This window comes from Phyllobates terribilis, unplaced genomic scaffold, assembly GCF_046119375.1.
Source record: "Phyllobates terribilis strain yellow unplaced genomic scaffold, ASM4611937v1 Scaffold_10__3_contigs__length_209671492, whole genome shotgun sequence".
NCBI classification, from domain to species: domain Eukaryota; kingdom Metazoa; phylum Chordata; class Amphibia; order Anura; family Dendrobatidae; genus Phyllobates; species Phyllobates terribilis.
In genome coordinates, this window is record NW_027362770.1 from 190,187,729 (window position 1) to 190,201,574 (window position 13,846).

The 13,846-nt window shown below is 56.1% G+C and overlaps 1 protein-coding gene across 1 annotated transcript in view; it reads left to right on the forward strand.

The window, feature by feature from the left end:
- Positions 1 to 528: 528 nt before the first annotated feature.
- Positions 529 to 13,846, forward strand: part of LOC141164811 (glucose-fructose oxidoreductase domain-containing protein 1-like) — a 38,411-nt gene continuing 25,093 nt past the window's right edge. The window contains exon 1 of the mRNA XM_073650382.1: positions 529 to 1,094. Within this exon, the coding sequence (XP_073506483.1) occupies positions 842 to 1,094 (253 nt within the window). The 5' untranslated portion in view covers positions 529 to 841. The remainder of the gene's footprint in view (positions 1,095 to 13,846) is intronic.

Below are 13,846 nucleotides of genomic sequence, written 5' to 3' on the forward strand. Positions count from 1 at the left end.
TGAGGGCAGTATACAGGCGGGGGTGAGGGCAGTATACAGGCGGGGGTGAGGGCAGTATACAGGCAGGGTGAGGGCAGTATACAGGCGGGGGTGAGGGCAGTATACAGGCGGGGTGAGGGCAGTATACAGGCGGGGTGAGGACAGTATACAGGCAGGGTGAGGGCAGTATACAGGCAGGGTGAGGGCAGTATACAGGCGGGGGTGAGGGCAGTATACAGGCGGGGGTGAGGGCAGTATACAGGCAGGGTGAGGGCATTATACAGGCGGGGGTGAGGACAGTATACAGGCAGGGTGAGGGCAGTATACAGGCGGGGGTGAGGGCAGTATACAGGCGGGGGTGAGGGCAGTATACAGGCGGGGGTGAGGGCAGTGTACAGGCAGGGTGAGGGCAGTATACAGGCGGGGTGAGGACAGTATACAGGCAGGGTGAGGCCAGTATATAGCATTTAGGGCCTCTGGCTCTGGCAGACACCGGCTGGGTCCTCGGGCAGCAGTTCTGGACCACTGCTGGCATCCTGCAGCAGGGAAAGGGTTAACAGTGTCGGGTGAAGCCCGGGAGGGGGCGTTGCAGGAACAGGCAGACTTTAGGTGACAGCAGCTGCCTCCACCCACAGCGCTGAGGAGGGGAAGCAGCAACCTGCGATCATGGCAGAAGGCGACTGACCCGCCGGCTGTGCAGCGCCCGGCCGCCCCCTCTGCTGCCCCCTCCGCTCCCCGGGATCGCTCCGCATTGTCTGTGGATCGGCAGCAGCGCGGCCCCTGCAGGATGAGCGCGGCCCCTGCAGCCCCCCGGGAGGTGAGCGGCGCCCCCAGCAGGCAGCGCTGAGCCGCAGTGGGCGCCATGCTGCCCGGGGTCGGGGTGTTCGGCACCAGCCTGACCTCCCGGGTCATCATCCCGCTACTGAAGGACGAGGGCTTCTCGGTGAAGGCGCTATGGGGCCGGACCCCGGAGGAGGCGGAGGAGCTGGCCAAGGAGATGAGCGTCCCCTACTACACCAGCCGCATAGACGACGTCCTGCTGCACCAAGACGTGGACCTGGTCTGCATCAACCTGCCGCCGCCCCTCACCAAGCAGGTGGCCGTGAAGACCCTCGGTGAGTGCGGCCGGGGGAGGGTGTGCCAACACTGATGGGCCTGAGAGCCATGGTGCCCCCAAACTGCAGGGGAGAAGAGTACAGCACCATGGTGACCACACACTGTAAGGATGGAGAGGACAGCACCATGGTGACCACATGCTGCAGGGATGGAGAGGACAGCACCATGGTGACCACACACGGCAGGGATGGAGAGGACAGCACCATGGTGACCACACACGGCAGGGATGGAGAGGACAGCACCATGGTGACCACACACTGCAGGGATGGAGATGACAGCACCATGGTGACCACACACTGCAGGGATGGAGGGGAGAGCATCATGGTGACCACACACTGAGGGATGGAGGGGACAGCTCCATGGTGACCACACTGCAGGGGAGGAGAGGACAACACCATAGTGACCACACACTGCATAGATGGAGAGGACAGCACCATGGTGACCACACTGCAGGGATGGAGGGGACAGCACCATGGTGACCACACACTGCAGGGATGGAGAGGACATCACCATGGTGACCACACACTGAGGGATGGAGAGGACAACACCATGGTGACCACACACTGAGGGATGGAGAGGACAGCACCATGGTGACCACACACTGAGGGATGGAGGGGACAGCACTATGGTGACCACAAACTGCAGGGATGGAGGACAGCACCATGGTGACCACACACTGCAGGGATGGAGAGGACAGCACCATGGTGACCACACACTGCAGGGATAGAGAGGACAGCACCATGGTGACCACACACTGAGGGATGAGCACCATGGTGACCACACACTGAGGGATGGAGGGGACAGCACCATGGTGACCACACACTGAGGGATGGAGAGGACAGCACCATGGTGACCACACACTGAGGGATGGAGGGGACAGCCCCATGGTGACCACACACTGCAGGGATGGAGAGGACAGCACCATGGTGACCACAAACTGCAGGGATGGAGAGGACAGCACTATGGTGACCACAAACTGCAGGGATGGAGGACAGCACCATGGTGACCACACACTGCTGGGATGGAGAGGACAGCACCATGGTGACCACACACTGCTGGGATGGAGAGGACAGCACCATGGTGACCATACACTGCAGGGATGGAGAGGACAGCACCATGGTGACCACACACTGAGGGATGGAGAGGACAACACCATGGTGACCACACACTGAGGCATGGAGAGGACAGCACCATGGTGACCACACACTGAGGAATGAGCACCATGGTGACCACACACTGAGGGATGGAGGGGACAGCAACATGGTGACTACACACTGTAGGAATGGAGAGGACAGCACCTTGGTGACCACACACTGCAGGGATGGAGAGGACAGCACCATGGTGATCACACACTGAGGGATGGAGAGGACAGCACCATGGTGACCACACACTGAGGGATGGAGAGGACAGCACCATGGTGACCACACACTGAGGGATGGAGGGGACAGCACCATGGTGACCACACACTGAGGGATAGAGAGGAAAACACCATGGTGACCACACACTGAGGCATGGAGAGGACAGCACCATGGTGACCACACACTGAGGGATGAGCACCATGGTGACCACACACTGAGGGATGGAGGGGACAGCACCATGGTGACTACACACTGTAGGGATGGAGAGGACAGCACTATGGTGACCACACACTGCAGGGATGGAGAGGACAGCACCATGGTGACCACACACGGCAGGGATGGAGAGGACAGCACCATGGTGACCACACACTGAGGGATGGAGAGGACAGCACCATGGTGACCACACAGAGGGATGGAGAGGACAGCACCATGGTGACCACACACTGAGGGATGAGCACCATAGTTACCACACACTGAGGGGTGAACACCATGGTAACCACACACTGAGGGATGGAGGGGACAACACCATGGTGACCACACACTGCAGGGATGGAGAGGACAGCACCATGGTTACCACAAATTGCAGGGACGGAGAGGACAACACCATGGTTACCACAAGCTGCAGGGATGGAGGACAGCACCATGGTGACCACACACGGCAGGGATGGAGAGGACAGCACCATGTTGACCACACACTGCGGGATGGAGAGGACAGCACCATGGTGACCACACTAAGGGATGGAGGGGACAGCACCATGGTGACCACTCACTGCAGGGGAGGAAAGGACAGCACCATGGTGACCACACACTGCAGGGATGGAGGGGTTAGCAACATTGTGACCACACACTACAGGGGAGGAGAGGACAGCCCCATGGTGACTACACACTGCAGGGATGGCGGGGACAGCACCATGGTGACCACGCACTGACGGATGGAGGGGACAACACCATGGTGACCACACAATGCAGGGATGGAGAGAACAGCACCATGGTAACCACAAACTGCAGGGATGGAGAGGACAGCACCATGGTGACCACAAACTACAGGTATGGAGGACAGCACCATGGTGACCACACACTGCAGGGATGAAGAGGACAGCACCATGGTGACCACACACTGCAGGGATGGAGAGGACAGCACCACGGTGACCACACACTGAGGGATGGAGAGGACAGCACCATGGTGACCACACACTGCAGGGATGGAGAAGACAGCACCATGGTGACCACACACTGCAGGGGATGGAGAGGACAGCACCATGGTTACCACAAACTGCAGGGACGGAGAGGACAGCACCATGGTTACCACAAGCTGCAGGGATGGAGGACAGCACCATGGTGACCACACACGGCAGGGATGGAGAGGACAGCACCACGGTGACCACACACTGCGGGATGGAGAGGACAGCACCATGGTGACCACACACTGAGGGATGGAGAGGACAGCACCATGGTGACCACACACTGAGGGATGAGCACCATAGTTACCACACACAGAGGGGTGAACACCATGGTAACCCCACACTGAGGGATGGAGGGGACAGCACCATGGTGACCACACACTGCAGGGATGGAGAGGACAGCACCATGGTTACCACAAACTGCAGGGACGGAGAGGACAGCACCACGGTTACCACAAGCTGCAGGGATGGAGGACAGCACCATGGTGACCACACACGGCAGGGATGGAGAGGACAGCACCATGTTGACCACACACTGCGGGATGGAGAGGACAGCACCATGGTGACCACACTAAGGGATGGAGGGGACAGCACCATGGTGACCACACACTGCAGGGGAGGAGAGGACAGCACCATGGTGACCACACACTGCAGGGATGGAGGGGTCAGCAACATTGTGACCACGCACTACAGGGGAGGAGAGGACAGCCCCATGGTGACTACACACTGCAGGGATGGAGAAGACAGCACCATGGTGACCACAAACTACAGGTATGGAGGACAGCACCATGGTGACCACACACTGCAGGGATGGAGAGGACAGCACCATGGTGACCACACACTGCAGGGATGGAGATGACAGCACCACGGTGACCACACACTGAGGGATGGAGAGGACAGCACCATGGTGACCACACACTGCAGGGATGGAGAAGACAGCACCATGGTGACCACACACTGCAGGGGATGGAGAGGACAGCACCATGGTTACCACAAACTGCAGGGACGGAGAGGACAGCACCATGGTTACCACAAGCTGCAGGGATGGAGGACAGCACCATGATGACCACACACGGCAGGGATGGAGAGGACAGCACCATGGTGACCACACACTGCGGGATGGAGAGGACAGCACCATGGTGACCACACACTGAGGGATGGAGAGGACAGCACCATGGTAACCACACACTGAGGGATGAGCACCATAGTTACCACACACTGAGGGGTGAGCACCATGGTGACCACACACTGAGGGATGGAGGGGACAACACCATGGTGACCACACACTGCAGGGGTGGAGAGGACAGCACCATGGTGACCACACACTGCAGGGATGGAGAGGACAGCACCATGGTTACCACAAGCTCCCGGGATCGAGGACAGCACCATGGTGACCACACACTGCAGGGGAGGAGAGGACAGCACCATGGTGACCACACACTGCAGGGATGGCGGGGACAGCACCTTAGTGACCACACACTGAGGGATGAGAGGACAGCACCATGGTGACCACACACTGCAGGGATGGAGAGGACAGCACCATGGTGACCACACACTGCAGGGATGGAGAGGACAGCACCATGGTGACCACACACTGCAGGGGAGGAGAGGACAGCACCATGGTGACCACACACTGAGGGATGTAGAGGACAGCACCATGTGACCACACACTGAGGAATGGAGGGGACAGCACCATGGTGACCACACACTGCAGGGGAGGAGAGGACAGCACCATGGTGACCACACACTGCAGGGATGGCGGGGACAGCACCTTAGTGACCACACACTGAGGGATGGAGAGGACAGCACCATGGTGACCACACACTGCAGGGATGGAGAGGACAGCACCATGGTGACCACACACTGCAGGGATGGAGAGGACAGCACCATCGTGACCGCACACTGAGGGATGAGCACCATAGTTACCATACACTGAGGGGTGAGCACCACGGTGACCACACTGAGGGATGGAGGGGACAACACCATGGTGACCACACACTGCAGGGATGGAGAGGACAGCACCATGGTTACCACAAACTGCAGGGACGGACAGGACAGCACCATGGTTACCACAAGCTGCTGGGATGGAGGACAGCACCATGGTGACCACACACTGAGGGATGGAGAGGACAGCACCATGGTGACCACACACTGAGGGATGGAGAGGACAGCACCATGGTGACCACACACTGAGGGATGGAGAGGACAGCACCATGGTGACCACACAGAGGGATGGAGAGGACAGCACCATGGTGACCACACACTGAGGGATGAGCACCATAGTTACCACACACAGAGGGGTGAACACCATGGTAACCCCACACTGAGGGATGGAGGGGACAGCACCATGGTGACCACACACTGCAGGGATGGAGAGGACAGCACCATGGTTACCACAAACTGCAGGGACGGAGAGGACAGCACCACGGTTACCACAAGCTGCAGGGATGGAGGACAGCACCATGGTGACCACACACGGCAGGGATGGAGAGGACAGCACCATGTTGACCACACAATGCGGGATGGAGAGGACAGCACCATGGTGACCACACTAAGGGATGGAGGGGACAGCACCATGGTGACCACACACTGCAGGGGAGGAGAGGACAGCACCATGGTGACCACACACTGCAGGGATGGAGGGGTCAGCAACATTGTGACCACGCACTACAGGGGAGGAGAGGACAGCCCCATGGTGACTACACACTGCAGGGATGGAGAAGACAGCACCATGGTGACCACAAACTACAGGTATGGAGGACAGCACCATGGTGACCACACACTGCAGGGATGGAGAGGACAGCACCATGGTGACCACACACTGCAGGGATGGAGATGACAGCACCACGGTGACCACACACTGAGGGATGGAGAGGACAGCACCATGGTGACCACACACTGCAGGGATGGAGAAGACAGCACCATGGTGACCACACACTGCAGGGGATGGAGAGGACAGCACCATGGTTACCACAAACTGCAGGGACGGAGAGGACAGCACCATGGTTACCACAAGCTGCAGGGATGGAGGACAGCACCATGATGACCACACACGGCAGGGATGGAGAGGACAGCACCATGGTGACCACAAACTGCGGGATGGAGAGGACAGCACCATGGTGACCACACACTGAGGGATGGAGAGGACAGCACCATGGTGACCACACACTGAGGGATGAGCACCATAGTTACCACACACTGAGGGGTGAGCACCATGGTGACCACACACTGAGGGATGGAGGGGACAACACCATGGTGACCACACACTGCAGGGGTGGAGAGGACAGCACCATGGTGACCACACACTGCAGGGATGGAGAGGACAGCACCATGGTTACCACAAGCTCCCGGGATGGAGGACAGCACCATGGTGACCACACACGGCATGGATGGAGAGGACAGCACCATGGTGACCACACACTGAGGGATGGAGAGGACAGCACCATGGTGACCACACACTGAGGGATGGAGAGGACAGCACCATTGGGACCACACACTGAGGGATGAGCACCATAGTTACCACACACTGAGGGGTGAGCATCATGGTGACCACACACTGAGGGATGGAGGGGAGAACACCATGGTGACCACACACTGCAGGGATGGAGAGGACAGCACCATGGTTACCACAAACTGCAGGGATGGAGAGGACAGCACCATGGTTACCACAAGCTGCAGGGATGGAGGACAGCACCATGGTGACCACACACGGCAGGGATGGAGAGGACAGCACCATGTTGACCACACACTGCAGGGGAGGACAGGACAGCACCATGGTGACCACACACTGCAGGGGAGGAGAGGACAGCACCATGGTGACCACACTGCAGGGATGGAGGGGACAGCACCATGGTGACCACACACTGCAGGGGAGGACAGGACAGCACCATCATGACCACACACTGAGGGATGGAGGGGACAGCACCATGGTGACCACACACTGCAGGGGAGGAGAGGACAGCACCATGGTGACCACACTGCAGGGATGGAGGGGACAGCACCATGGTGACCACAAACTGCAGGGGAGGACAGGACAGCACCATGGTGACCACACACTGCAGGGGAGGAGAGGACAGCACCATGGTGACCACACACTGCAGGGATGGCGGGGACAGCACCTTAGTGACCACACACTGAGGGATGGAGAGGACAGCTCCATGGTGACCACACACTGCAGGGATGGAGAGGACAGCACCATGGTGACCACACACTGCAGGGGAGGAGAGGACAGCACCATGGTGACCACACACTGCAGGGATGGCGGGGACTGCACCTTAGTGACCACACACTGAGGGATGAGAGGACAGCACCATGGTGACCACACACTGCAGGGATGGAGAGGACAGCACCATGGTGACCACACACTGCAGGGATGGAGAGGACAGCACCATGGTGACCACACACTGCAGGGGAGGAGAGGACAGCACCATGGTGACCACACACTGAGGGATGTAGAGGACAGCACCATGTGACCACACACTGAGGAATGGAGGGGACAGCACCATGGTGACCACACACTGCAGGGGAGGAGAGGACAGCACCATGGTGACCACACACTGCAGGGATGGAGGGGACAGCACCATGATGACCACACACTGCAGGCATGGAGGGGACTGAACCATGGTGACCACACACTGAGGGATAGAGGGGAAAGCACCATGGTGACCACTCACTGCAGGGGAGGAGAGGACAACACCATAGTGACCACACACTGCAGGGATGGAGAGGACAGCACCATGGTGACCACACACTGCAGGGATGGGGGGACAGCATCATGGTGACCACACACTGTTGGGATGGAGGGGACAGCACCATGATGACCACACACTGCAGTGATGGAGGGGACTGCACCATGGTGACCACACACTGAGGGATGGAGGGGACAGCACCATGGTGACCACACTGCAGGGGAGGAGAGGACAACACCATAGTGACCACACACTGCAGAGATGGAGAGGACAGCACCATGGTGACCACACACTGCAGGGATGGAGGGGACAGCACCATGGTGACCGCACACTGCAGGGATGGAGGGGACAGCACCATGGTGACCACACACTGCAGGGATGGAGGGGACATCACCATGATGACCACACACTGAGGGGTGGAGAGGACAGCACCATGGTGACCACACACTGCAGGGGTGGAGAGGACAGCACCATGGTGACCACACACTGAGGGATGGAGGGGACAGCACCATGGTGAAAACACTGCAGGGATGGAGGGGACAGCACCATGGTGAACACACACTGCAGGGATGGAGAGGACAGCACCACAGTGACCACACACTGCAGGGATGGAGGAGACAGCACCATAGTGACCACACACTTCGGGGATGGAGGGAACAGCACCATGGTGACCACACAATGCAGGGATGTAGGGGACAGCACCATGGTGCCCACACACTGCCGGGATGGAGGTGACAGCACTATGGTGACCACACACTTCAGGGGAGGAGAGGATAGCACCATAGTGACCACACACTGCAGGGGTGGAGAGGACAGCACCATGGTGACCACACACTGCAGGGATGGAGGGGACAGCACCATAGTGACCACACACTTCGGGGATGGAGGGAACAGCACCATGGTGACCACACAATGCAGGGATGTAGGGAACAGCACCATGGTGCCCACACACTGCCGGGATGGAGGTGACAGCACTATGGTGACCACACACACTGAGGGATGGAGGGGACAGCACCATGATGACCATACACTGCAGGGGAGGAGAGGATAGCACCATAGTGACCACGCACTGCAGGGGTGGAGAGGACAGCACCATGGTGACCACACACTGCAGGGATGGAGGGGACAGCACCATGGTGAAAACACTGCAGGGATGGAGGGGACAGCACCATGGTGACCACACACTGCAGGGATGGAGAGGACAGCACCATGGTGACCACACACTGCAGGGATGGTGGGGACAGCATCATGGTGACCACACACTGCAGGGATGGAGGGGACAGCACCATGGTGACCACACACTGCAGGGATGGAGGGGACAGCACCATGATGACCACACACTGCAGGCATGGAGGGGACTGAACCATGGTGACCACACACTGAGGGATAGAGGGGAAAGCACCATGGTGACCACTCACTGCAGGGGAGGAGAGGACAGCACCATGGTGACCACACTGCAGGGATGGAGGGGACAGCACCATGGTGACCACGCACTGCAGGGGTGGAGAGGACAGCACCATGGTGACCACACACTGCAGGGATGGAGGGGACAGCACCATGGTGAAAACACTGCAGGGATGGAGGGGACAGCACCATGGTGACCACACACTGCAGGGATGGAGAGGACAGCACCATGGTGACCACACACTGCAGGGATGGCGGGGACAGCATCATGGTGACCACACACTGCAGGGATGGAGGGGACATCACCATGGTGACCACACACTGGCACCATGTCTATCAATTATTTATCTATTATCTATCCGTCGTCAGCTCATAGTTTTGGGCACTTATAGATGAATAGAACGACTGCAGAAATCGTTGTAGCAAATCCCTCATGTGTGAATATATTCCTGAGCTAAAGTCCGAGGCCGATAACTTCCCTGAGTCCGGAGACAGTAACCTCATTACTGGGGGCCGTTTCCTGAAACCATTTTTGAAACGTTCAATATCTACGATGTGAAACAAATCAACTTTGTATCAGATCTCGATGAAATATTTCCTAGTTTTGTTTGTACAGCTCCTGCGCAGAGCTATGCGTCTCCATGGTAACAGACTACAAGCTAATTCTGTGTAGTCAGATCCTGCAAACTGATATTTTTCCCTCTACTTATTGTATTTTTGTAATGTTGTGGGATAGATAGGACGTATAGCTGCCGGATCAGACTACACAGGGGTTGTTTGTAGTCTGTTACCATGGAAACAGATTCTTACTGAGCACCTATTGCAAATTTGCTTCTTTTTTTTTTTCAATTTTAGCAACTCGTTGGCCGTTAGTTAGAGGCTGTCATTGGGTTTTGGTTTCACCCGGGAACATGAGAGCCAATTCAGTGGTCATAAATGAGGAACAAAGTCAGAAGTTGCTCGTGCCGGATGTGTAGTTTGACTAAATCTGGCACTCTCTGTAGAAGAATCACTCAATTATTATTACTTGGGATGATTCCTTGTGTCTCTGGGATCAGATCTTGCTCAAGTTTCAACATTTTTATATTATTTACTTAGAAAACATCATTTTCACTCAATCTCCGTCACATTCGTAGTCCGGTCTGGGTGCAGAATCTCCGCCGTCGGTCCTTTATCATCTCACAATCTCTTCCCAGGCTCGATGACTTTTTTCAGGGGTGCACAAAATTTTTTTGGTCCAAGAGCCACATTGTCATACTGAAACAATCCGAAGGGCCGCAAAAAATTTAAAGGGGTATTTACATGAATGCGTCTGCAGAACCAAGTTTTGAGTATTTGAGAAGGATTTTGAGAGTTTCTGCTTCAAAAAAATCATTGAGCAGAAACTAAATTAAATCCTTCTCATAATCTCAAAACTACATTTTGAGGATTTTTCAGTTTTAATATAAAGCATGGTATGGATTGCTACATGGTCAGAACCACCGTCAGTACATGAAAGCAGTGCCGGGACCACCGTCAGTACATGAAAGCGGTGCCAGAACCACCGTCAGTACATGAAAGCAGTGCCAGAACCACTGTCAGTACATGAATGAAGGGCCATAACCACCGTCAGTACATGAAAGCAGTACCAGAACCACCGTTAGTACATGAAAGCAGTGCCAGAACCACCGTCAGCACATGAATGAAGGGCCATAACCACCGTCCGTACATGAATGAAGGGCCAGAACTACCATCAGTACATGAAAGAAGTGCCAGAACCAACGTCAGTACAGGAATACATCACCAAGATTATCACAGTGATCAATTGCAGTTTCAGATCAGCCCCATACACACTTGCATCATGTAAACCTGCAACTCCCAGTATGTCCTTAACAATGGTAAGTAGATAATGTGAGTTGTTGTTACCAGCCATCAGACTGCGGACCATACAGGAACCACAACCCTGATGAGACACAGGCAGGATCACAAATTCACATTTGCATCCAGGTACCTTATAGTACAGATGCCATGATGAGATTTCATGCCCAGCGCTCGTCTCTGCAGACTTCCCTCTTCTCTGTCTTCAGGAGCACATCCCGATACGGTGCCCTTAAAAATGCAAGTACTGCCCCATAAATAAAGATATTTCCCATTCTGCACCCCTGAATAAATAATTGCCCCTTAGTGTGCTTCCAGCAAATAATATCCATCCCACACTGCCCCTCTCCATAATATTGCCCTTACACTGCCCCTCTCCATAATGTCTCTCCCACACTGCCCCTCTCCATAATGTCCCTCCCACACTGCCCCTCTCCATAATGTCTCTCCCACACTGCCCCTCTCCATAATATCCCCCCACACTGCCCCTCTCCATAATGTCTCTCCCACACTGCCCCTCTCCATAATGCCCCGCACATTGTCCCTCTACATAATGTCTCTCCCACACTGCCCCTCTCCATAATGTCTCTCCCACACTGCCTCTCTCCATAATGTCTCTCCCACACTGCCTCTCTCCTTAATGTCTCTCCCACACTGCCCCTCTCCATAATGTCCCTCCCACACTGCCCCTCTCCATAATGTCTCTCCCACACTGCCCCTCTCCATAATGTCTCCCACACTGCCCCTCTCCATAATGTCTCTCTCACACAGCCCCTCTCCATAATGTCCCTCCCACACTGCCCCTCTCCATAATGTCCCTCCCACACTGCCCCTCTCCATAATGTCTCTCCCACACTGCCCCTCTCCATAATGTCTCTCCCACACTGCCCCTCTCCATAATGTCTCTCCCACACTGCCCCTCTCCTTAATGCTCCCCACACTGCCCCTCTCCATAATGTCTCTCCCACACTGCCCCTCTCCATAATGCCCCCCACACTGCCCCTCTCCATAATGTCTCTCTCACACTGCCCCTCTCCATAATGTCTCTCTCACACTGCCCCTCTCCATAATGCCCCACGCTGTTCTTCTACATAATGTCTCTCCCACACTGCCCCTCTCCATAGTACCCCCCACACTGCCCCTCTCCATAATGTCTCTCCCACACTGCCCCTCTCCATAATGTCTCTCCCACACTGCCCCTCTCCATAATGTCTCTCCCACACTGCCCCTCTCCATAATGTCTCTCCCACACTGCCCCTCTCCATAATGTCCTCCCACACTGCCCCTCTCCATAATGTCTCTCCCACACTGCCCCTCTACATAATGTCTCTCCCACACTGGCCCTCTATAAAATACCCCTTCCCACATTCACTGCCCTACTCCAAAATATCCTCCCACACTGTCCCTCTCCATAATGTCCCCCCACACTGCCCATCTCCATAATGTCTCTCCCACACTGCCCCTCTCCATAATGTCTCTCCCACACTGCCCCTCTCCATAATGTCTCTCCCACACTGCCCCTCTCCATAATGTCTCTCCCACACTGCCCCTCTCCATAATGTCCTCCCACACTGCCCCTCTCCATAATATCTCTCCCACACTGCCCCTCTCCATAATGTCTCTCCCACACTGGCCCTCTATAAAATACCCCTTCCTACATTCACTGCCCTACTCCAAAATATCCTCCCACACTGTCCCTCTCCATAATGTCCCCCCACACTGCCCATCTCCATAATGTCTCTCCCACACTGCCCCTCTCCATAATGTCTCTCCCACACTGCCCCTCTCCATAATGTCTCTCCCACACTGCCCCTCTCCATAATGTCTCTCCCACACTGCCCCTCTCCATAATGTCTCTCCCACACTGCCCCTCTCCATAGTACCCCCCACACTGTCCCTCTCCATAATGTCTCTCCCACACTGCCCCTCTACATAATATCTCTCCCACACTGCCCCTCTCCATAATGTCTCTCCCACACTGCCCCTCTCCATAATGTCTCTCCCACACTGCCCCTCTCCATAATGTCTCTCCCACACTGCCCTCTCCATAATGTCTCTCCCACGCTGCCCCTCTCCATAATGTCTCTCCCACACTGGCCCTCTATAAAATACCCCTTCCCACATTCACTGCCCTACTCCAAAATATCCTCCCACACTGTCCCTCTCCATAATGTCTCTCCCACACTGCCCATCTCCATAATGTCTCTCTCACACTGCCCCTCTCCATAATGCCCCACACTGTCCCTCTCCATAATGTCTCTCC